We start from the raw sequence: 24683 nt of genomic DNA, 5'->3' as shown, positions 1-24683 counted from the left end.
GCATCTGTTGGACCTGCATTAATCTGTGCTTTCTGTCTGACCTTCTGATAGACAAACAGCTGTGCGGTAAGACACCTTTCAGTGGTGGAAAAGTTTGCTTTAAAGCATTTTCACATTTAAAGCAACGGTGTGTCTGATCGTAGCGACGCGGCACTTTAATGTCATTGTGAAACCTCTCTGCTGACTCTTATTTATCACTCCGGAGGCACAAAGACCCCCACAACTGTAAAAGCACCAACACTGGCCATTAGTTTGTCAGGATCAGTGTGAGGAGCAGCCTGAAATCACACATTACAGCTGATTCTGGGTCTCATGGTAAAGTCAGCTCTCCACCACAGAACACTCAAAGTGTTTGAGAAAGAGGATGAGGAGAACCTCCATTTAAAGACTAAACATATTCTAACATGAATATAGCAGCACAGAACTATTTGTGGGCTGCAGTAATGGCGCATTTAAAGCGTGGCTTTACATGTTACAGAATTACCTTCCAGATTTACATCCATCGATTCTACAGGGTGGCAAAAGGGTCAAAATTAAGGCTAGTGAGCAATCGGCAGAGGCTACATACTTGTAGTTGGAAACTATAGACATGTTCGAAACCGCATACTACATACTGCATACTACATACTGCATACTACATGCTGCATACTACATATTACATATTACATATTTCATTATACATATTACATACTACATACTGCATACTCATCGATCAGACAGTATGCAGAGCATTTACCCACAATGCATTTCGCTCCTGCCCGAGCCGAAATCAGCCGGCCTGAAGCTGATTTCTCTTAAGCTCTAAACTCTGTAAACTTTAGCAACATTTGAAACATTTTCAGGTGAGAAAGTAGTCGTTTAGATCCCCAACGTGTTGAAAACCTGACAAAATACCGGCTGTTTACAATTTTGTTCCCACGAATTCGGCGCTACTAAAGCTAGCCGCAGTGAGCTAACGCACTTCCTGTTATTTTCACAAAATAAAATACCCGTTGCCTTTTATCACAGGGAAAGCCATTACCATACAATTGGTGCTTTTGTTTTGAAAACAGGAAGTGAACCTACCCTCGTTGTAGCTAGCTTGAAACTGCCGTTTTGACAGGAAATGACGATCGGTGACGTCACGTTACGTTGCATCTTGGGTAGTTTGAGTATGAGTAGTAACCTCATGATGCATACCCAACATTTCAGAGAATCTAGTATGCATCCGGGAACTTCTGCTTACTCAAACTCGCATACTAACTCTGAAAGTTAGTTGGAGAAGTAGGAGAAGTATGCAGTTTCGAACACAGCCTATATATTTGCTCTAACCTGCTAATGGTGGGTATAGCTATCCATTAGCATGCCTAGCCTGGCAACCTTGGCATACAAGCTGGTAGCTAAGACATGCTAATGGTCAGCCAAGGCAGTGTCCAGTCCAATGGAAAGGCATGCTAGCAGCCTAGGGACTGTATGTTAATGTTCCTGAGACAGGAGATGGTCTGATGGGTCAAAGCATTCGACACATGAATTACCACCCAGATCTAATGACTAGGCAACTCTTTGCCACCACTGGCTTATTATTGGCCATATGTTGCTGCTTCGACAGGGAGCCCACCACAACAAGTAGCTTTACAGCCTCTTTCACCTGTTCAATAGTCTGCATTTTGCCCTCTTTCCTACACCATATGCACAGACTTCTCAATCAGAACACATTCCTCCGACTTTCATGGGATGGAAACACCAAGAAGCTGCTGAAGAACTCCAATCTGACTCGGTTCTGCTGTCGGTTCGGTTTCCTTTTGACTGAGATGCTGCACCTCTGCCGTCACAAGCCTTGGTTTCCTTACTGAACCTTTGGAGTATTAATACAAACATGTCATAAGAAATTACTAAAAAGTAGGGCTGGGCAACGATTAAAATGTATTCCAGTGAAACATTACAGCAGAAAAACAAGAACTTTCTGTCAGGAGCAGGAACAGATTTACTCCGATGTGGAAAAAACTAAAGTCATAGACAAAGATCTGCTTTATGATGGAAGCTTTCAGAAAAGGAAAACTGGCTCGGAGGGCTTGTCACTGTGAGGTTTTTGTAAGAATGAGTGAACAGCATCCTGAAGCCTTCACTCTGAATTGGTCCACATCCATGCAGCCGGTTTTCCATCTCTAGCGTCCCTCAACATTCCACTTTGCTTGTCTTTTCACCAGCAGTCTTACATAAATGTACATCATTTTCGTAAAAACTAGGCCTGGGCAACGATTAAAATGTTTAATCTAATTAATCACATGATTTCCCTGATTAATCACGATTAATCGCATTTGTACGCAGAATCCAAAAATGAATCCAAAAGTAGCGTATAGCTTTTAGCATTTAGCTTTATTTTAAATGTGCTGCCATATGAATGAAAGTGCCATAACATTTGTTGTGCAAACACACTTTTAACATCAGCATCTTTCTGTAGTTTTTATGTAGAAGCCTCGCTCCACTGTCTGTTTCCTTGAATGACTTGCTGCTATCAGTTGTGTGTTTTGCCTTTAAGTGATATTTTAGACTGGAACTACTACGCTGAGAAGACAGTTCAACTTGGCTGTAAATGCAGGAGTTTTTTTTGTATTTTGAAATACGTGCTTTTATGTTGAAACAAGTAAAACAGGAAGTAGCGCCGGTTAGCTTTGTGAGCTTCACACCTGTAGCGGTGATGTTAGCTGCTAGTTTATCTTTATTTTATTACTCCATGCTTCGTGGTGTTTGCTGTAACTGTGTGAATGTGATGCAACAGAGTTTTACAATAATAAAACCTGCGTTAATGCGCGATAAAATATTTATCTGCGTTAAATAATTAATGACACGATAATAACGAGTTAACTCGCCCAGCCCTACTAAAAACTATAGAAATCTGTAGAAAAGCAGAGATTAGTTTGTTAAAATAGAGCCAGTCTTTGATATCATGTCCAACAAGAAACGTAAGACAGGTGTAATGTCCATGAACAGAACCAACACTAAATCTGTTTTAGTTGAAGAAACAGATCCGATCAGCTGGACTAAAGTTGGCTGAAAACTGCTCTCAGTTTAACTTTAGTCGGCAGTCAGAGGGAGCAGATTTTCACCTGATAATCAAACCTGAGAATTCAGGAAAACATCAGCAGCAGCATCATCTTAGTGAGGCTAAATCTGTAATCCACACATCAGGAGGTTCATGTTATCACAGAACCAAAGATTTGCAGAGAAGAACCTCCAAACCGACGGGTATCGGGTCAGGAGTCCCATTCTGACTGCATGCTTTCACACCGACTGCTCGTCTCTTCACTGATTGTTCAGACTGACGGGGAGTCGTGCCTGATAATGTGGAAGTACCGTCTCAGTTGGATGCTGTTCAATGCCTGAGACATTGAACAAGAAGTGTGTTCTGGTTTCAGTAGAATCTGTAGTCTCTGTTCACCTGTTCAGGTAGAGACATCTACAGGAAGGTCCAAGGACGAGACCGCCCAGCCCCATCCGCCGTCATCAGCATCACAGGTTTGTCCGTCGCCTCTCTGCGTCACTATTCATCCATCAGTCCTTCCACCAACTGCTCCTCCATTCAGAAGCTAATCTTTTTTTTTTTTTTTAAACACATTTTATTGTTATACAAAATACAATAAACAAACCCCCCCATCCAAACCCCCCAGACAGCGCATACAATGCAGTTATAGACTTATATATACAGAAAGAAAGGTCATAGTGACTAATACAGTGATAATGACTCCTATCAACAAAAGTCCAAAAAGAGATATACATATACATACATAAAATAATAATAGTAATAATAATAAAAAATAAATAAATAATAAAAAGACACCAGTCATCTGCAGCCCACTATCTCCATATCTCACACTTTAAGGGTAACAGGGGGAAGCCTTCTTCCATTCAGAAAACTGTCTGCCCATCAATAACAGATTTTTCAGATTCACAGGTAAATAATCTAAGAAGGGAGTCCAAACTTTTAAAAATAATTCATCCTTACCCTTCACAACAGCTTGTAACCTTTCCATCCATCCATCCATCCATTATCTTCCGCTGGTCCGGGGATCGGGTCGCGGGGGCAGCAGCTTGAGCAGAGAGACCCAGACGTCCCTGTCCCCGGCCACTTCCTCCAGCTCCTCTGGGGGGACCCCGAGGCGTTCCCAGGCCAGCCGAGAGACATAGTCTCTCCAACGTGTCCTGGGTCTTCCCCGGGGTCTCCTCCCAGTGGGACGGGCCCGGAACACCTCACCGGGGAGGCGTCCAGGAGGCATTCTCACAAGATGCCCGAGCCACCTCATCTGACTCCTCTAGATGCGGAGGAGCAGCGGTTCTACTCCGAGCCCCTCCCGGATGACCGAGCTTCTCACCCTATCTCTAAGGGAGAGCCCAGCCACCCTGCGGAGGAAACTCATTTCGGCCGCTTGTATTCGCGATCTCGTTCTTTCGGTCACTACCCACAGCTCGTGACCATAGGTGAGGGTAGGAACATAGATCGACCGGTAAATCGAGAGCTTCGCCTTCTGGCTCAGCTCCTTCTTCACCACGACGGGCCGGTGCAGAGCCCGCATCACTGCAGACGCCGCACCGATCCGTCTGTCAATCTCCTGCTCCATTCGTCCCTCACTCGTGAACAAGACCCCGAGATACTTGAACTCCTCCACTTGGGGAAGGATCTCATTCCCGACCCGGAGAGAGCATTCCACCCTTTTCCGGCGAGGGCGGATATTAAAGATCTCCCTGTACCAAAGGGTAACACTAGGTGGAAGAGTTTTGATCCAGTTTTGCAGTATACACTTTCCAGCAGCTAAAAGTAGTTTTTCAAGTAGCTTATAATGTAATGTGGAGAGATGTAAGTCTCTAGAGGGAAGGCCTAGGAGGAAAACCCCAGGGTCTTTCTCAATTTTTGTTTTAAATATTGCACTAATCACTTTTGAAATAGGCGACCAAAATCTGGAAATATGTTTACATTTCCAAAAATAATGGAAATATGTCCCTCTTTCTAAGTTGCATTTAGTACACAGAGGAGAAATGAAGTGATCGATCTTATTTAGAATAACAGGAGTAATGTGCAGCCTATGAAGTATCTTGTACTGAGTTTCTCTCAATCGGTTACATGTAGATGCAGATCTGATCAAACGTATAGCTGCCTGCCAATCATCCTCAATATATTCGTTATTCAAATCTTTTTCCCATCTATGAGAAATGTCTGGTAAGTAATATGTGGTAGAAGAGCCAAGAAGTGAGTAGAATGCCGCAATAAAATGTTTTCTGTTTTTGCGCTGTAGAAGAAAATTTTCAACCTCACTGTAAGAGATGTTAGCAGAGACAGAGGTGGTGTGTGAGGACACAAAAAGTTAATCTTCTGATATAACATCTGCCTCTCTGTCCTCAGATGGGTTGTGTGAGGAAGCTTTGACGAAGAAGGAGGAGGAGGAAAGGCGGATTGCAGAGATGGGTCGGCCAACGCTGGGCGAACACACCCGACTGGAGGTCATCGTCGAGGAGTCGTACGAGTTTAAGGTAGAAATGTTGGGTTGTAAATTAAAATAAACCAACCGATACACCGTATGGAGGACACTTTTAGTATGCTTAACAGCTTTAGGAGACAAAAATCAGCATTTAATGAAAACCTTTTCCAATCTTTGTCTCGTAAATGTGTCGCCCGAACATGCGGCTACAGCCAGTTAGCTTCTGCAGCTTAAAGGCCTCGGTATGCTTCTCCGTCGCTCTCCGTCAATCCGACTCCGTGGTCACGCAGAGGCATTAAACCTTTCAAAGTTCTCCGTCGGGCTGTCGGATACACAAGGCAGTTCACCTCCCGATCAGCAGGCGTCGCTACGTTACACGACCCAATCTGGCCACGTCTATGGTGAAAGTGGTTGATTGGTTGTTCACCTTCCGGCTCCGTTCCACTCCTCACAGTGAACGATGGCGCTTGTTGATGCTGAAATGCAAATAATTCTGACCAAATGTTGACCGGCACACAGTAAACTCTTTCAGAAATGGCGGTTGTTGTTGTTCTGAGAGGAAGGAGCTAAACCGGAAAAGTGACTCCGGAAATGATGTTGTTAGCCGACCAATCACAGCCCTTGCGGTCTCCGCGAGTCTCCGTCGACTGAGAGCTCTCCGTGGTTCTCCGTGACCTTTCCCAGATGACCATAAATCAGGCTTTAGTTCCTACATTTACTGAACTGAACCTCCACTTTAATAGTGGCTTTAAGCACTTTGAATCGCCTTGTTGTTGAATTGTGCTGTACAAATAAACTCGCCTCGCCTCGCCTTGCCTCGCCTCTGAGGCAAACAAACCGTCCAGCATACAACCTCACATCCTACCATAACAGGTCCTTCCTTTTGGGGTTCTGGTTGTCGGATGTTGTCCTCTGTGGACAGAACCAGGAGACTGGGTCCTTTGAACATTTCCTGGTTTTCCTGTGACTGTTTCAGAGCACGGTGGATAAACTCATCAAGAAGACCAACCTGGCTCTGGTGATCGGGACAAACAGCTGGAGGGAGCAGTTTGTTGAGGCCGTCACGGTCAGCTCCGGTACGAACTCCACCAGAACCAAACAGGACTGGCAGCAAAAACAGGCTATTTGCAAAGGATTGAATCAATGCTGACCTTTGTCTCTCTTCACCAGGTGATGATGATGATGATGAATGTGGCGAGGGGAAGCTGCCCTCCTGTTTTGATTACGTCATGCACTTCCTCACTGTGTTCTGGAAGCTTCTGTTTGCCTTTGTTCCTCCCACCGACTACTGGAATGGCTGGGCCTGCTTCGTTGTGTCCATCTCTGGAATCGGCATGCTGACGGCGGTGATCGGAGACCTGGCGTCGCATTTTGGCTGTACTGTCGGCCTCAAAGACTCCGTGACTGCTGTGGTGTTTGTGGCTTTGGGTACTTCAGTACCAGGTGAGACACAGACTTGCTAGCTTTGGTTAGGAATGTTGCTACATGAAGCCTTTGTCCAAAGCAATGTATGGCAAGTCCTCGGAATTGGCAAGAAGCTCCCCCCAATTGAATAGAAGCTAATTGCAGAAGCTATTAGCTTCAAGAGCGCCTGGCTAGATCAGGCCAGGAACCGAGCTAACCCAGGAGTCTTGGGGGGGGGTCATAGGTCAACTGGTCAGGCTGGCACTCCTGGAGAGAACCAAGTCGGATCCTCTTTTGGCCTTGCTTCTGCTGTTACTAATCCCAGGAACTGTAGTAACTCTGGGCCAGCTAGCAGCTCTGAGTTAGCTCGGCTCATGGTGCTAGCAGCACCTGAACCGTTGAAAACCTAAAAAGTGAAAACACTGTTATTATCACACTTCCATGTGTCTACAACCTTAAATTATTCCTTCAACTTTTTGAGAATTGCTCACTGGACACACAGCTAAGGAAGGAGGTGTTAGCTGCCGGTGTTAGCTGCTGGTGTTAGCTGCCGGTGTTAGCTGCCGGTGTTAGCTACCGGTGTTAGCTGCCGGTGTTAGCTGCCGGTGTTCGCTAGGTTTTTTCTGTCAGAGTGGGATGTTAAGACTCTTACAACATTTCAAGTCATTTATTGTTGGATTCATGCCGTCCAGGTGACGGACCGGTGACTGTTCAACTTTGGTCTCAAACATCTTGTCTGCTCTCCCCCGTCTCGTTCAGATACCTTCGCTAGCAAAGTGGCAGCCATCCAGGACCAATATGCAGACGCCTCCATTGGCAACGTGACCGGAAGCAACGCCGTCAACGTCTTCTTGGGGATCGGTGTCGCCTGGTCCATCGCTGCCATTTACCACTACACCCAAGGCCGAGAGTTCAGGGTGGACCCGGGCACGCTCGCCTTCTCCGTCACGCTCTTCACCATCTTCGCCTTCATCTGCATCGCCGTCCTGCTCTACCGCCGCCGGCCCATGATCGGCGGGGAGCTCGGAGGTCCTCGAGTCCCTAAGATCCTGACGACCTGCCTGTTCTTCAGCCTGTGGTTGATGTACATCGTCTTCTCCTCGCTGGAAGCCTACTGCCACATAGAGGGTTTCTAGGACTTCTGCTTTGAACCGGTCCCAGGAGGTTCTAGTGGATTCTGATTCGGTCGGTCCTGCAGACTTAGGTTCCCTTTCCTCCAGGTTGTTTTTTTGTGTCCGGTGTGGCAGATATCTAAAGGTTGTAACAGGGTCTGATAGATGATGAGCTCCTAAAGGTTCTTGTCCTAAGGGGGTAACTTCTACTGGTTTACCCGAGTTCCTGTAATTTGTTATTAGCCTGAAGGGTTAGATTACCATTTTGTTTGTTTTTGGAAGAAGTTTCTGACTGTTGATGGACTCCAGTTCAGTTCTCACACTGGTGTCTTTGTTTTTTTTTGTCTTTCATAAACAGGTTTGTGAAGACATGGAACAGATTTCTGAGATTCAGTAAAGCTTGGATAAACGTAGATATGGTGGCTTGATTTGGACAAAACTCTAAATATTTAAACTTTACGGTTAATTAAGACTAAAAAATGTCTTCCTAAATGTTGTCGATAGACTGTAAAACTTTACATAAACTCCTGATGTTTCTGCTAAGTTCCTGCGATTTATTTGTCTGACAGTTTTAGATCATCGTTTAAAGGTTTCAGGGCTTCTCGAAAGGAGTTCCAAAGGCTCCGACCAGGTCTTCGGGTTTGGATTTAAAGCTTTTCGATGTGCTCGTGATTTCCAGCGGAACTCTGAAAACTCCGGATTGCGGTGTCCGTTTCGGACGTCTTTCCTCTGGCTGCCGACTCCAGGACTCGACAACCTTCATCCTCATATACCTTCATATACCTCCCAGACATGTAAATGTACCTGTATCATAAATCCTTCACTTTCATTTAAGTAAGATGTAAACTTTTATCTTTTTGCCGTGCATGGACTGAGATCACACCCACAGTAGAAAGCCTGCAGAGCGTTTGCAGTTAGCCGCACCTCCACGAATATCTGCACTGAGTTTGAGTTTGTCTGGAGAAGTCGAGGCTTTCAAAGATGGAGGACAGGAAGGATCCCACCGGCTTCCATCAGGAAGCAGAGCGGACGTTCTGTGATTTGATTGGTTATTGGATGATGTTAACATGAGCTGTAGCTTGAATGCAGTGTTCTCCTCTAAATATTAAAGTACGTGGAGTGATGACGTGTTGCGCTTGTCTCCTCTCTGATTGGTCCTCAGAAGCGGCCCATTAAAGGGACAGTTCGCCTCTTCTGACATGAAGCTGTATGACATCCCATATCAGCAACATCATTTCTGAACATCTTCTTACCCCCTGCTGCGTCCTGTGAGCAGAGTTCCAGCCTCGTTTTGGTGTTGATGAAGGTAGTCCGGCTAGTTGGCTGGGGTTTAAAAAATAAAGCGTTTTGCTTCTCAGAACAATATGCGTTCAACAGAGTAATACATTTGCATCACAAAATGGTTCTCCAGGAAAAAGTCAGACCTCACAATCTCTTGGCCCTATTTTCTCTCCCTTCGTATCACTGCCTGCTGCCGCCTGCCGACAGCCGCGCCTGTTACGCTGTTTGCTGCTCGGAAGCAGGGGACTGCTCGCTCTGCACTTCAGTCTGCACAGCAGGTTTCCAGCTGGTGATGTTAGCTGCTAGTTTATCTTTATTTTATTCCTCCATGCTTCGTGGTGTTTGCTGTAACTGTGTGAATGTGATGCATTCAACAGACTTTTACAACAATAAAACCTGCGTTAATGCGCGATAAAATATTTATCGGTGTTAAATAATTAACGAGTTAACTCGCCCAACCCTAATAAAACATTTTGAACTCATCTTTTTATATTTACTTCATAATTTCATTTAACAAAGAAACTAAGACAGAAACGGAAACCCAACTCTGCTCCAAAATTGGTTTTAATATCTGGGGGAGATAAAAGGGGGAGGGGCTAAACGTTTTAACACCTGGGGGAGGGGGAGATAAAAGGGGGAGGGGCTAAAAAATGAACACCTGGTGGAGGGGGAGATAAAAGGGGGAGGGGCTAAACGTTTTAACACCTGGGGAGGGGGAGATAAAAGGGGGAGGGGCTAAACGTTTTAACACCTGGGGAGGGGAGATAAAAGGGGGAGGGGCTAAACATTTGCAGTCAGCGAGGGGGAGGAGCTTCACGGTTTGCTGTAGCCGAAGATGCCAACAGGAAAGTGTTTGACGTGCGTCGGCCACTGAGCTGCCAGCTGGAAAAACTTGACATCGTTCCACTCGACTCCGTCCACGGACACTGAGAGAAACAGCGAGAGAAACAGCGACAGGTGGCGTCGGACACGGGCGGAGCATTTAAAACACAAACACTTCATCTGAATCTCATCTCAGCCGACATGACAGAGGATCTGATAAAGTTTACTTTACGTGTTCACATCAGGAAAGGCTGACTCACCTCTGAGGGTGTGTTGGTGTTTGGAGGTACAGATCAACCTGCTGATGCCTTCGATCACCTGACTCCGTGACTCCGCCTCCTTCTCCTTGGCCTTCTTACTGAGAAACATAACTGAAACACCAGCACTCATCATCATATTTAAAAGATGTAAATGTTGTAAACAGATGTTAATTTGCTGCATCAGCACTAAGTGAAAGCTGTTCCCATCCTGCTCTATCAGCTTCCCTTCTTAACGCTTTGGGAACTGAGGACACTGATTGTTGCAGTTTTTCAGAGGAATCTGTTTCAGTAACAGTAACAGTTTCCATCCAACTCTTTTCTATATGCTAAGTTAGGCTAACAGTTACCATCCAACTCCTTTCTTTATGCTAAGTTAGGCTAACAGTTACCATCCAACTCCTTTCTTTATGCTAAGTTAGGCTAACAGTTTCCATCCAACTCTTTTTTTTATGCTAAGTTAGGCTAACAGTTTCCATCCAACTCTTTTCTTTATGCTAAGTTAGGCTAACAGTTTCCATCCAACTCCTTTCTTTATGCTAAGTTAGGCTAACAGTTTCCATCCAACTCCTTTCTTTGTGCCAAGTTAGGCTAACAGTTTCCATCCAACTCCTTTCTTTATGCCAAGTTAGGCTAACAGTTTCCATCCAACTCCTTTCTTTATGCTAAGTTAGGCTAACAGTTTCCATCCAACTCCTTTCTTTGTGCCAAGTTAGGCTAACAGTTTCCATCCAACTCTTTTTTTTATGCTAATGTAGTGGACCTATAGGTCTTAAACATAACTCAAGTCAACCTGTAAGCACCTCCTTTAGCTCCTCCCCTTTCCTGTATATAAAGCCTCAAAATGGCTTCCTTCAGCCTCTTGCTGAGCTTGTGTTGTGACCCAATTCAGGTGGTGAGTAGGGTCCCTGTTTCTTCATCATGTTTGGTGCAATCCTTTGTCCTACTAATGTGTTTTGTCTTTGTAGGTTCACTTGCTGCTGTGCTTGGTCTCTATTAGTTTGTTCATACCTGTTGTTCTGTTGTGCTGCTTTGTTAATTTGTTTGTATTCTACTGTCTCTGCCTCCTCAGTCACGACCCTGCGTCCGTATAGCAATTGGGTTTCAGTTGTCATATCCTGGGGTGCAAGTCCCCAGGTGGCGTTGTTGGTTCTAACAATTTCATCCTTTACTCCGCTCCTGGCCACATTTGGCGTTGTCGGCAGGACCACTGAAGGCAGAGACTAGTAGTTTTTTTCCTTTTCCCACAATTCAATTGACTTGTACAGGTTTTGTTTTAGCACAGCAGCAGGTGCTGGGTGGCTCCTAGCACGACCAGTTATCTCTCACTGCCTCTGTTTTTGTTTCCTCATGGAGGAGGAGATCGTCCAGTTAAAAGACTTGATTACCCAGCTGCAGGCTGAGAACCAACGGATGCGTCTGGAGCGGGAAACTAACCGGCCTGGGCCCAGCACATCAGCCAGTTCATCAGCTGCTGGACTTTGTACAAAAATCCCCTCAAGGTTCACTTAATAAGGAGGTGTTGTTGAGAGATCAATTTGTTGAACATGTGTCTGATTGTTCCCTTCGCAGAGAACTCAGGCAGTTAGTTCGGGGCCACCCAACTGCCACCTTGTTAGATGTCCGTACTGAGGCTATTAGGTGGGAACAAGAAGGGGTGCCTGGGGGCACAAGGTGCAGAAGTTATTCTGTTCCCAATGCAATTGGTTACCAGCATACTGTACCAGGTAATCAGTCCAACCACCAGAGGTCAGGTAACCCACCATTTAGTTCAGAGTTGAGTGAACTGCAGGCAATCCTTAGGAACCAGCAAGAGCAGCTGACCCACCTTACTAAGGCCCTTACAGTCCTTCAGGGGGGGCCTAGAATCCAGTTGGGGCATGGTAGGAAATCCGTGATTTGTAGGAGGTGCCAAAAGCCAGGTCACTTTGCCAGAGAGTGTAGAGAGGATTATGTGGCCATCCAGCCACAGCCAGCTCCTGCAGCCACACCACATCACTCCGAGAAATATTGCTCTCAGAATCAGGGAAACTTGCACCCCCTGAACCATTGAGCCAAAGTTCAGGTGGGGGCTTCTCTGGCTCAAGTGTAGCCGCTAGTCATGAAGGGTTGGTGTCTGAATGTCCAAATATGTCTGTATTAATGGGAGGGGTGGAGGTCCCCTGCTTAGTTGACACTGGATCAATGGTGTCAACCATGACCGAAAGCTTCTTTTTGCAGCATTTTAGACATTGGGGGCCAGAAAAACTCCAGTCCTGTAACTGGCTACGGTTAAGTGCAGCTAATGGGTTAACCATACCTTATGTGGGCTACTTGGAGTTGGATGTGCAACTTTGTGGCAAAACAGTCACAAAGCGGGGAGTGTTGGTTGTCAGAGACACTTCACATGGCATGTCCTCGATTCCAGGGGTACTGGGAATGAACATTATTAAGGAATGTTATTGGGAGTTGTTTGTACAACATGGGCCTGCCCTCTTTAACTTACCTTCTGTCTTACATGCTCCCACGTCCATTCAGCAGGCCCTTCTTCAGTGTCATCAGGCCCAAACTAAAGTCCAACCTGAGTGTTTTGGTCATGTGAAGGTGAAAGGGAGGAGGGTTTGCAGAATCCCAGGGGGTACTATGAAAAATGGTGGCAGCCACAGGTCCCCAGCATCTGGCCGAGCAGATTTTGTTTGAGCCCCTTAGCAGTGGCTTCCCCGCTGGACTATTAGCATCTCCAGCCCTGGTCCACATGACTAAAGGTACCGTGTACATTCCTATCGTCAAATGTGGGGATTCAGGATGTTGTTTTGTACCCCAGAACAGTCCTAGGGACCGTAAGTGAGGCTTATCTTGTCGACTCACCTGATCATCTCGTAGAGGAGGGTGTAGCAGCTACTGTCTCTTCACAGAGTACAGCTTCAGTGCAGGATAAGATTGCTGCGGTTGACTTAACAGGGCTCACACAGGAAGAGCAGTGTCAAGTTAGGATGCTACTGCAGAAGTACAGTGGTATCTTTTCAGCTTTTGAGGGAGATTTAGGTTGCACTAACCTCATTTCCCATGATATCCCCCTACTGGATGACGTGCCCGTGCGCCAACGATATCGCCGTATCCCACCTTCAGAGTACGAGGTGGTGAAGGCCCACATTCACCAACTTCTGGATGCACAGGTAATCAGAGAGAGTAGTAGCCCCTTTGCCTCTCCCATCGTACTTGTGAAAAAGAAAGATGGCAGCCTCCGGTTGTGTGTGGACTACCAGCTTTTGAACAGTAAGACACGCAAGGATGCATTTCCCTTGCCTCGTGTTGAGGAATCCCTCGATGCTTTATCTGGGGCCTGCTGGTTCTCCACCTTGGACCTGGCTGCTGGATACAACCAGGTACCTGTTACAGAGAAAGACAAGGCAAAGACAGCATTCTGCACCCCTTTCGGGTTGTTTGAGTGGAATCGGATGCCTTTTGGATTGTGCAATGCCCCTAGCACTTTCCAAAGATTGATGGGAAGGATCTTTGGAGACCAGCATGGTCAATCCTGGCTGTTGTATTTGGATGACATTGTTGTATTTTCTGCTACTGTGACAGAGCACCTTCAACGCCTGGATGCCATGCTGGGTCGCCTGCAGAGAGAAGGACTCAAAGTCAAGTTGGAAAAGTGCTCGTTCTTCAGGCCTGAGGTGAGCTATCTAGGTCACATCATTTCTAGCGAAGGTGTAGCCACCAATCCTGGCAAAGTCGAGGCAGTGGCCTAGCCAGGTGTCGGAGCTGCGCTCTTTTCTAGGATTTGCCACCTATTACAGACGCTTTGTTGAGGGGTTTGCCAAGCTGGCAGCCCCTTTGCATCACCTGGTTGCTCAACTCGCAGTCACCAAAGCCCGGAAAACACCAGAAGCAAACCTACCCGCTGCATGGACGGAAAAGTGTGAGCAGAGCTTCGAGGGCCTAAAACAAAGGTTGGTGTCTGCCCCAGTGCTGGCCTATGCCAACTTCTCCTTACCCTTCATTCTGGAGGTTGATGCCAGCTATAGCGGATTGGGTGCGGTACTCTCCCAAGAACAAGGGGGCAAGGTTAGACCTATTGCATATGCCAGCCATGGCCTTAAGCCAACAGAACGCAACATGGTAAATTACAGCTCCATGAAATTGGCATTTCTCGCCCTTAGATGGGCTATAACAGAAAAATTCAGGGACTACCTATTAGGACAGAAATGTGTGGTGTATACAGACAATAATCCTCTCAGTCACCTAGCCACGGCAAAGCTGGGAGCTACAGAGCATCATTGGGCTGCACAGTTGGCTTCTTTCGACTTTTCCTTCAAATACAGGCCTGGTCGAAGTAACGGGAATGCAGATGCACTTTCCAGGCAGCATCCCTCAAGCATCCAGACATCAGGGCATGTAGTTCCAGGCACGTCGATTCCAGAATTTCTACAACAGGTTGTCACAGAGAAACAGGTGACCCAGGCCACTGTGTCCGCTTTTCCCTGCCACTCTAACCCTGACATGCATGGTTTACAGAAAGCTGATCCACTCATCAAAGAATTCCTGATATTCTGGACCAGAAAGAGGGCCCCTGATGTAGCTGAGCAACACCAGGCATCCAAAGAACTTCTTGTGTTAGCCAGGCAGTGGGACAGGTTGGTGGAGCAAGGAGGGGTGCTCTATCGTCGAGTCATCCTCCCTAGAGGAGAAGAAGTGCTTCAGTTGGTACTTTCTGCATCACTTTCTGCAAGACACAGGTACTTCAACAGTTGCATGATGAACATGGACACCAAGGTGTTGAGCGCACTACAGAGCTGGTTCGTCAGCGGTGCTATTGGCCTGGGATGCACCACGACATCAAGCAGTGGTGCCAGGAATGTGAGCGCTGCCAGGTATCAAAAGACACTCAACCTACTGCCTGTGCATACATGGGTCATTTGCTTGCTTCTCTCCCAAATCAGGTCCTGGCTATAGACTTCACCATACTGGAACCCTCGAGAAATGGGGCAGAGAACATCCTGGTCATGACTGATGTTTTCTCAAAATATACCCAAGCCATTCCCACCCACGACCAGCGGGCGTCGACAGTGGCCAGAGTGCTGGTTAATGAGTTGTTCTGCAGGTTTGGTGTGCCTGGTCGCTTCCACTCTGATCAGGGCAGGAACTTTGAGAGTAACCTGATCCAGCAGCTCTGCCACATGTATGGCATGGAGAAAAGCCACACCACCCCTTATCATCCGGCTGGAAATGGACAATGCGAGAGGTTCAACTGAACCTTGCACAATCTCCTCCATACCTTGCCCACCACAAAAAAAGAGGGACTGGTCCAGTTACCTACCCCAAATTACTTTTGCATACAACACTAGCGCACACCAGTCCACTGGTGAGTCTCCACTCTTTTTGATGTTTGGTCAAGACCCACAGTTGCCTGTTGACTTTCTTTTGGGCAGAGTACCGGTACCTGTAGCTGGCCACCCCCATGATTGGATTGTGGAACATCAGACACGGTTATGTCATGCCTTTGAGAGTGCAAACAGGCACCTGGAAGCTGCAGCTGCCCAGCGGAAGGAGCACTATGACAAGCGTGTTCGTGATATCCCCCTGCAAGAAGGTCAACTAGTCCTCCTGAGAGACACTGGAGCAAGGGGCCGTCACAAAATTCAAGACATCTGGAGCTCTACAGTGTACTGAGAGCCCCCAGAGCAGGAGGGTCTGTGTACACTATAGCCCCTGGGCAGGACCTTCAGCAGGTAAAGCATGTTCATCGTTCACTCTTGAAAGGTAAAGTGGATCATGTTGCTGACTGTTTGCCCAGGGAGCCCCCTGAAAGGAGGGAACCCATTCCAGCAGTCGTCGTCTTTGGATGGTGACTGGGCCGTGGTGATTTCGGAACCCATGGCCGCTCAGGGAGACCCCTCATCAACCTGGCCAGTCCCCACCGCCCTTTTATCAAATAGAGCCGATACCACCACATCGCAGCCAGTTGAGGATCCAGTGACCCCAACAGCTAATGCTGCAACATCAGCAACCAGCGAGGTCTTCCGGAGAAGAACAAACCGTCCAAATGCAGGCACACATCAAAACCCTCACCACCTCCCTCAGGCTGCTGGGAGTAGAGCAATTGGGGCTGCTGACTCTCCGAGGCCTGTGCTTAGTAACTCTGCGATGTTTAGGCCCAGGCAGTAAATGCTAATCGTCGGGCCGACGAAAAAAAACTTGGGGGTAGATTGTAGTGGACCTATAGGTCTTAAACATAACTCAGGTCAACATGTAAGCACCTCCTTTAGCTCCTCCCCTTTCCTGTATATAAAGCCTCAAAATGGCTTCCTTCAGCCTCTTGCTGAGCTTGTGTTGTGACCTAATTCAGGTGGTGAGTAGGGTCCCTGTTTCTTCATCATGTTTGGTGCAATCCTTTGTCCTACTAATATGTGTTTTGTCTTTGTAGGTTCACTTGCTGCTGTGCTTGGTCTCTCTTAGTTTGTTCATACCTGTTGTTCTGTTGTGCTGCTTTGTTAATTTGTTTGTACAGCTCTGCTGTGCTGTTTTATTGCGCAATGTTTGGTTGGTTTTACTTTTGTTTTACTTGTGTAGTTCTTTGTGTTTTAGGTTGATTATTGATTTGATATTGGGTTTGTTAACTTTTCCTTTTTTTTTTAGTTTCAGTGTGGTCTGGGTGTCATCAGGTGGGAGGCTCGGCACTGTGGTGAGGACCTCACTTCCGTTTTCGCATGCAAGTACACTGGGGCACTTTTAGTGTGTTTGCTGTGGCTTTTAATTGTAGTGTTTCACCCCAGCTTAAGAAAGGGACACACATCCGGTAGCATGCCTCTGCCTGAGACCTCAGCCCACTGATTTTATTGTTGTCAGTCATTTGACTTTTAATATGTTACAGCCGGCCTTTTAGCTTTGTCATTAAAAACACTTTATTGACTTCGTCTTGTGTTTAACCTTTTGTTTCTTTGCAGCAGCTTTACTTAAGTTTTATTCCTAAATATTATTTTCAATAAATATGTTTTCTCTGCCTCCTCAGTCACGACCCTGCGTCCTTATAGCAATCGGGTTTCAGTTGTCATATCCTGGGGTGCAAGTCCCCAGGTGGCGTTGTTGGCTCTAACAATTTCATCCTTTACTCCGCTCCTGGCCACACTAAGTTAGGCTAATAGTTTCCATCAGACTCTTTTCTTTATGCTAAGTTAAGCTAACAGTTTACAAATACGATAAATACAAAGAAGAGGCTGAAAATAATTAATTTGTTCTTTTATCTGTTGAATAAATTCAAATTGACCAGATTAAAGTTCCTCTTCCTCACCTTTCTTGTTCTTCTCCTTCATCACCACCGTCATGCTCAGCAGTTCTCCGGCATTGAGCCGCGACACCTGCAGGCAGCGGAAGTTGCTCTTTAGCGTGTTCTTCATCCCCACCTCCTTCCTCCGCTCGCCTGCTCCAGCCTGACCGCTCCAGTAGTCCACCTGCAGCCCCATCACCTCCGCCGGGCAGCTGCTCAGACCGGAGGAGGAAGAGGAGGGCGGAGGTTAGCGCTCTGCTAAACCACAGAAGAAGAAGCTGCAGACAGACGGTACCTGATGGAGGGGGAGGGCGGAGGCGTGGAGGTGATGCTGGCCGGAGCTCCTGGCTGGGAGGGCGGAGAACCCAGGATGATGTCATCAGAGTCCACTGTGGGGGGGGGGGGGGGCGGAGGGTTAAAGGAGGTGTCAGAGCAGGCATGGAGGGAGGGGGGGAGGGGGGGGGGGGGGGGTTAGGCAGGCATACCTGAGGTGGACAGGAAGTTCTGCTCCACGATGCCCACGTTCACCAGCTGAGAACAAACACAAAGACAGCAACGTAACCCGCCCAGCGCCGGTTCTGCTCTGAGCTAACAGTTTCCATCTAACTCCTTTCTTTATGCTAAGTTAGGCTAACAGTTTCTCTCCGACTCTTTCTTTATGCTAAGTTAGGCTAACAGTTCTATCCGACTCTTTTCTTTATGCTAAGTTAGGCTAACAGTTCTATCCGACTCTTTTCTTTGTGCTAAGTTAGGCTAACAGTTTCTCTCCGACTCTTTCTTTATGCTAAGTTAGGCTAACAGTTTCCATCCAACTCTTTTCTTTATGCTAAGTTGGGGTGCTCTGACTCCGACTTCTGCGGAGGAATGAAGCTTCTTACCCCGATGAACGGAACAAACTTCTGGCAGGAGTCATCGTCGGGGCTGCAGAGGAAGAGCAGAGGGTGGAAGACTTTTAGTCCATTCAGCTCATCGTTTCCGTGTTGTTTCAGGTGCATGAAAAATCTGAAAAATCTAAACAGAACTTTTATGGAAGCTTTCCAAATCTGGACTCTTTGTGTTTATTCAGACTCTCCAACAAATAAAAGCAGTTAGTCGGTCAGAATCAGGTTCAGATGTGATCAGATCTCCGAGGCTCGGCGCCTTACTCTACCCTTACTCTCATATTTCCCATGATGATTAGGGGAAGAAATGCTTTAAACTTTCTCCTCCTTTTCCTCCATTTTGTTCCCGCTCTGCATCCCAGACGTCTCCTCTTCAGCTCATCTGGTTTTGGGCTCTTATGCCAGGCATTACTTGGGCTTTGGAAAGCTGAGTTAGCAGCTCCGACAGGCTAACACTTTCCTGTTGCCGTGGTTACGCATCATAACAGATGTAAAGAACTAGAAAATTTCTGAAGAAATTTTGATGGGTGCAAATCTACTGCCCGCCCTATCAACAAACCGTTTAGTTCAGTTAAAGTTGAGCGTCTCCTGTCACATATAAACTTTGAATGAGGTCTCTGTGATGTCCTATGGCTGAGTTATGAGAACTCCAAAATAGGGCAGTTTTTGGCTCGTTAAGTGCTTTTCAATCGATTTTCCCATTGCATTGTGGGTATTTTCAAACTTTCCCTCACTATCAGTTTAAAGGAGAAAATCAGATCATATTTATAACATGAAGCTGTTATAACAGGGCAGCCATCTTGGCTTTGCACTCATAAGCAGTCAGAGCAGGCTAACAAGGCGTTGCCCCGCTAACAGGAGCAGGTGCGGCTCGCCTGTGTCTCTGACATGTACGCTCACTATGGCTTCTTAAAATTACACCATAATTTTGACTGCACTCGGCTGTCTCGAACAAACGGTCGCTGTTCGAAAAGTAAAAGTCATTTCCAAATCATTCTTGAACCGTCAGCAGCCCAAGAGACAGCAGAAGCCAGCGGTGTAATTTTCATTCGGCTACTATGTGTGGCTCGTTTTTTATGGCAGTTTTAAAATCATTTTTCACCTGAATTTTATGATTTTAGCAGTTTATAATGGGCGGAACGTCAGCTGGAGGGCCAACACTCTGCGCTCAGAGGCGATTTGTGACAAATATGTGTGGCAGAGCTCAATGAGTGTGACTTTGTGTGAAAGAGGACAAAAATGCCTACGTTTTGAAGTAAAATTTGTCCAGATCGGGCAGATATTTTGGACATGAGAGAGATTTGTTTGAAGAATTGGTGCAGTATCGAAAATTAGAGTGGGGATTTGAGTCGGACCAAAGTTAGCGCCGAACTTTAGGGCGGAAACGGGAGAATAATAAGAGTCTGGCAACAGATTAGCATGTGTGTCTAATGCCTTCGGCATTGGCACCCATAATTACACGAATTCCCAACAGAATTCCTTCCAGCAGCTCCGCATCCCAACCAGCTCAGAAACACGTTTCATAAATCTGTGTTTTCACAGAAAAAAAACATCAAGAAGATGAAAGAAAGACTCGATATGTCCAGAGCTGCTGCCACCAGGGCGGCGCCATTCTGGAACATACTCCAATGAGGTAAAACTTGAAGCCAAGAAGTTCTGAATGTTTGTATGTCTTTGGTTCCTGATGTGTTCATCTTTCATTTGGAAGTGGACAAAGACCCTTTGAGATCTTGGGTTTCCAGTTTGGTGCGCACCGAGGTTCAGGCAACACCAACAAAGCAGTCGCGCCAGAGTTCATGAAATTCAGCCACGGCTGTCCAACATACCCCTGAAGACCACCTCCTTTAAAAGTTTGGTTTTCAACCTTAAACTTTTTTTATGCTACGGTATAGATTTCAGGAGACCTGAGACATGGACCAGACTGGGACCTTAGTTAGTTAACCCTCCTGTTGTCTCGCGGGTCAAAAGTGAGCCACCACCATGTTTAACTGTAGAAAAAATAAAATAAAATAAAACTATCTTTTTCCAACTTGAAATGTTATGCCTTTTCCTAAAGGGACCCCATCATTAGAAAAAGTCACACTTTATTTTTGTTCATGTTTCCATGTGGGCTGTTCACCACTAGGGTACAAAGATTGTCTTATGGGTCATTTTTGACCCGTGAATTATAAAAACATTTAAACAGCAGAAAAAAGTTCACTGTTTTTTTCCCTTTCAATATAATTAATTCAGAAGTAATTACTTCACATTTATATAATATCAATAATAAACCTTTATTATGTAAAAGAAAACTGAGAAAACAAGAAAACTGTTGGTCCAACTGACCAAAAAAAAAAAAAAAGTGTAATCCTGAAAACTGGTGATTGTCTTTTTGTATTGTGTACAAAAAATACATGATAAAAAATGTATTGAATTGAGTTGAATAGATAAATAACAGGTGGTTTCATCATACTAAATAGATTTTGGATTTAAAATTCAATTAATCTGCTTTATTTTGGGGCTTTGGTAGGGCGGCTCATTTCTGACCTGTAGGACAAAGGGAGTAAACACAATGTTAAGACCACACAAGGGTTAAACAGAACTGACTGAGCCGTGAGTGGAGATGTGTTTACCTGACCTCAGTCTCATCATTATCAGCCTTTTTAAATAATTCCCTGTTCATAATAATAATCACTCAGGTACCTCCTGTGCTTGCAGGTCAGCATGGCCTCTGAGATTGGAAGCAGGTGAGAAACAGCGGCTCCAGCCAGATACTGAGACACCCGACCAGCAACGCCCACAGGATCTGTCGCACAGAGGGAAACATGGCGTAAGGACAGAGGGGAATGACATCAGAGAGTCATGAACTGCTGCAGTGATGCGATCAAGGTGGGAAACACTGTTCTTTCTTTGGAGAAGCTACCCAGCGTTGGCGGCTCGGCTCGTCCAAACAGCTCCCTCCAGCCGGCGTCCATGAACAGGCCGCCGAACTTCCCATCGAGAGACGACACGTACTTGGCCAGCGGGTGAACTCCTGATTCAAAAGAAAACACAGGGCATCATGGGAAGGTTCATGACGAGCCAAAACACTATCACATCCAGCCTAAAATGCTGCTGCACCTTCACCTGGATCCACCTGGATCCACCTGGATCCACCTGGATTCACCTGGATTCTCCTGGATCCACCTGGATTCTCCTGGATCCACCTGGATTCACCTGGATTCTCCTGGATTCACCTGGATTCTCCTGGATCCACCTGGATTCTCCTGGATCCACCTGGATTCACCTGGATTCACCTGGATCCACCTGGATTCTCCTGGATTCACCTGGATCCACCTGGATCCACCTGGATCCTCCTGGATTCACCTGGATTCTCCTGGATTCACCTGGATTCACCTGGATTCTCCTGGATCCACCTGGATCCACCTGGATTCACCTGGATCCACCTGGATTCACCTGGATTCTCCTGGATTCACCTGGATCCACCTGGATCCACCTGGATCCACCTGGATTCTCCTGGATTCACCTGGATCCACCTGGATCCACCTGGATTCTCCTGGATCCACCTGGATTCTCCTGGATCCACCTGGATCCACCTGGATTCACCTGGATCCACCTGGATTCACCTGGATTCTCCTGGATTCACCTGGATCCACCTGGATCCACCTGGATCCACCTGGATTCTCCTGGATCCCCCTGGATCCACCTGGATTCTCCTGGATCCACCTGGATTCACCTGGATTCTCCTGGATCCCCCTGGATCCACCTGGATCCTCCTGGATTCACCTGGATTCTCCTGGATTCTCCTGGATTCACCTGGATCCTCCTGGATCCTCCTGGATTCACCTGGATTCACCTGGATCTACCTGGATCCACCTGGATTCTCCTGGATCCACCTGGATCCACCTGGATCCACCTGGATTCTCCTGGATCCACCTGGATCCACCTGGATCCACCTGGATTCTCCTGGATCCACCTGGATTCACCTGGATCCACCTGGATTCACCTGGATTCTCCTGGATCCACCTGGATTCACCTGGATCCACCTGGATTCACCTGGATTCTCCTGGATTCACCTGGATCCACCTGGATCCACCTGGATCCACCTGGATTCACCTGGATCCACCTGGATTCACCTGGATTCTCCTGGATCCCCCTGGATCCACCTGGATCCTCCTGGATTCTCCTGGATTCTCCTGGATTCTCCTGGATCCACCTGGATTCACCTGGATCCACCTGGATCCACCTGGATCCACCTGGATTCTCCTGGATCCAGGTGGATCCACCTGGATTCTCCTGGATTCACCTGGATTCACCTGGATCCACCTGGATTCTCCTGGATCCAGGTGGATCCACCTGGATTCTCCTGGATCCACCTGGATCCACCTGGATTCACCTGGATTCTCCTGGATTCACCTGGATCCACCTGGATTCTCCTGGATTCTCCTGGATCCCCCTGGATCCTCCTGGATTCACCTGGATTCTCCTGGATCCACCTGGATTCTCCTGGATTCTCCTGGATTCTCCTGGATTCACCTGGATCCACCTGGATTCTCCTGGATTCTCCTGGATCCCCCTGGATCCTCCTGGATTCACCTGGATTCTCCTGGATCCTCCTGGATTCACCTGGATTCTCCTGGATCTACCTGGATCCACCTGGATTCTCCTGGATTCACCTGGATCCACCTGGATCCACCTGGATCCACCTGGATTCACCTGGATTCTCCTGGATCCACCTGGATTCACCTGGATTCACCTGGATCCACCTGGATCCACCTGGATTCACCTGGATCCACCTGGATTCACCTGGATTCTCCTGGATCCCCCTGGATCCACCTGGATCCTCCTGGATTCACCTGGATTCTCCTGGATCCACCTGGATTCACCTGGATCCACCTGGATTCACCTGGATTCTCCTGGATTCACCTGGATCCACCTGGATCCACCTGGATTCTCCTGGATTCACCTGGATCCACCTGGATCCACCTGGATTCTCCTGGATCCACCTGGATTCACCTGGATTCTCCTGGATCCCCCTGGATCCTCCTGGATTCACCTGGATTCTCCTGGATCCACCTGGATTCTCCTGGATTCTCCTGGATCCTCCTGGATTCACCTGGATCCACCTGGATCCTCCTGGATTCACCTGGATTCACCTGGATTCTCCTGGATCTACCTGGATCCACCTGGATCCACCTGGATTCTCCTGGATCCACCTGGATTCACCTGGATCCACCTGGATCCACCTGGATCCACCTGGATTCACCTGGATTCTCCTGGATCCACCTGGATTCACCTGGATCCACCTGGATCCACCTGGATTCACCTGGATTCTCCTGGATCCCCCTGGATCCACCTGGATCCTCCTGGATTCACCTGGATTCTCCTGGATCCACCTGGATTCACCTGGATCCACCTGGATTCACCTGGATTCTCCTGGATTCACCTGGATCCACCTGGATCCACCTGGATCCACCTGGATTCACCTGGATCCACCTGGATCCACCTGGATTCTCCTGGATTCTCCTGGATCCCCCTGGATCCACCTGGATCCTCCTGGATTCTCCTGGATCCACCTGGATCCACCTGGATTCACCTGGATCCACCTGGATCCACCTGGATCCACCTGGACTCTCTTTGTGATCATTTCCATAGAAATAATCTGTTTAGAGAGTTTTCAGTTTGTTCTTGTAAATGAAGAATCTTCCTCACACACCAGAGTAAGTCATGGAGTTCCTCAGGGTCTCGAATCCAAGTCACAGCGACTCGAGTTCAAGTCACAGCGACTCGAGTCCAAGTCACAGCGGCTCGAGTTCAAGTCACAGCGACTCGAGTTCAAGTCACAGCGACTCGAGTCCAAGTCACAGCGACTCGAGTTCAAGTCACAGCGACTCGAGTCCAAGTCACAGCGACTCGAGTCCAAGTCACAGCGACTCGAGTTCAAGTCACAGCGACTCGAGTTCAAGTCACAGCGACTCGAGTTCAAGTCACAGCGACTCGAGTTCAAGTCACAGCGACTCGAGTCCAAGTCACAGCGACTCGAGTTCAAGTCACAGCGACTCGAGTTCAAGTCACAGCGACTCGAGTTCAAGTCACAGCGACTCGAGTCCAAGTCACAGCGACTCGAGTTCAAGTCACAGCGACTCGAGTTCAAGTCACAGCGACTCGAGTCCCATCTCTGGTGTGTGCGTGTGCATGTGTGCGTGTTCATGTGTGCGTGTTCATATGTGCATGTGTGCATGTGTGCG

At 47.3% G+C, this 24683-nt stretch overlaps 2 protein-coding genes across 9 annotated transcripts in view; one reads left to right on the top strand and one right to left on the bottom strand.

Moving 5' to 3' along the window:
* LOC142378179 (mechanosensitive cation channel TMEM63B-like) overlaps positions 1 to 24683 on the top strand; it is a 221053-nt gene that overhangs the window by 50778 nt on the left and 145592 nt on the right. For 3 of the 6 annotated variants that reach the window (XM_075462426.1, XM_075462424.1, XM_075462423.1), the window contains exons 7-9: positions 52 to 66; positions 3427 to 3495; positions 5375 to 5502. In XM_075462426.1, coding sequence (XP_075318541.1) covers positions 52 to 66; positions 3427 to 3495; positions 5375 to 5502 — 212 coding nt within the window. Of the gene's footprint in view, positions 1 to 51; positions 67 to 3426; positions 3496 to 5374; positions 5503 to 6426; positions 6527 to 6620; positions 6894 to 7613; positions 9093 to 24683 lie in introns of those variants that run through there. The other 3 variants (XM_075462427.1, XM_075462428.1, XM_075462425.1) reach the window with 3 other exon arrangements.
* LOC142378183 (phosphofurin acidic cluster sorting protein 1-like) overlaps positions 9794 to 24683 on the bottom strand; it is a 35795-nt gene continuing 20905 nt past the window's right edge. For all 3 annotated transcript variants that reach the window (XM_075462436.1, XM_075462438.1, XM_075462437.1), the window contains exons 17-24: positions 21359 to 21469; positions 21139 to 21241; positions 18454 to 18496; positions 18061 to 18106; positions 17871 to 17964; positions 17600 to 17787; positions 10330 to 10440; positions 9794 to 10173 (exon numbers count right to left, since the gene is read on the bottom strand). In XM_075462436.1, coding sequence (XP_075318551.1) covers positions 10061 to 10173; positions 10330 to 10440; positions 17600 to 17787; positions 17871 to 17964; positions 18061 to 18106; positions 18454 to 18496; positions 21139 to 21241; positions 21359 to 21469 — 809 coding nt within the window. In that variant the 3' untranslated portion in view covers positions 9794 to 10060. The remainder of the gene's footprint in view (positions 10174 to 10329; positions 10441 to 17599; positions 17788 to 17870; positions 17965 to 18060; positions 18107 to 18453; positions 18497 to 21138; positions 21242 to 21358; positions 21470 to 24683) is intronic.

Source organism: Odontesthes bonariensis, chromosome 4, assembly GCF_027942865.1.
Source record: "Odontesthes bonariensis isolate fOdoBon6 chromosome 4, fOdoBon6.hap1, whole genome shotgun sequence".
Lineage (NCBI taxonomy): Eukaryota > Metazoa > Chordata > Actinopteri > Atheriniformes > Atherinopsidae > Odontesthes > Odontesthes bonariensis.
This window is presented reverse-complemented; position numbering and strand designations above follow the sequence as displayed.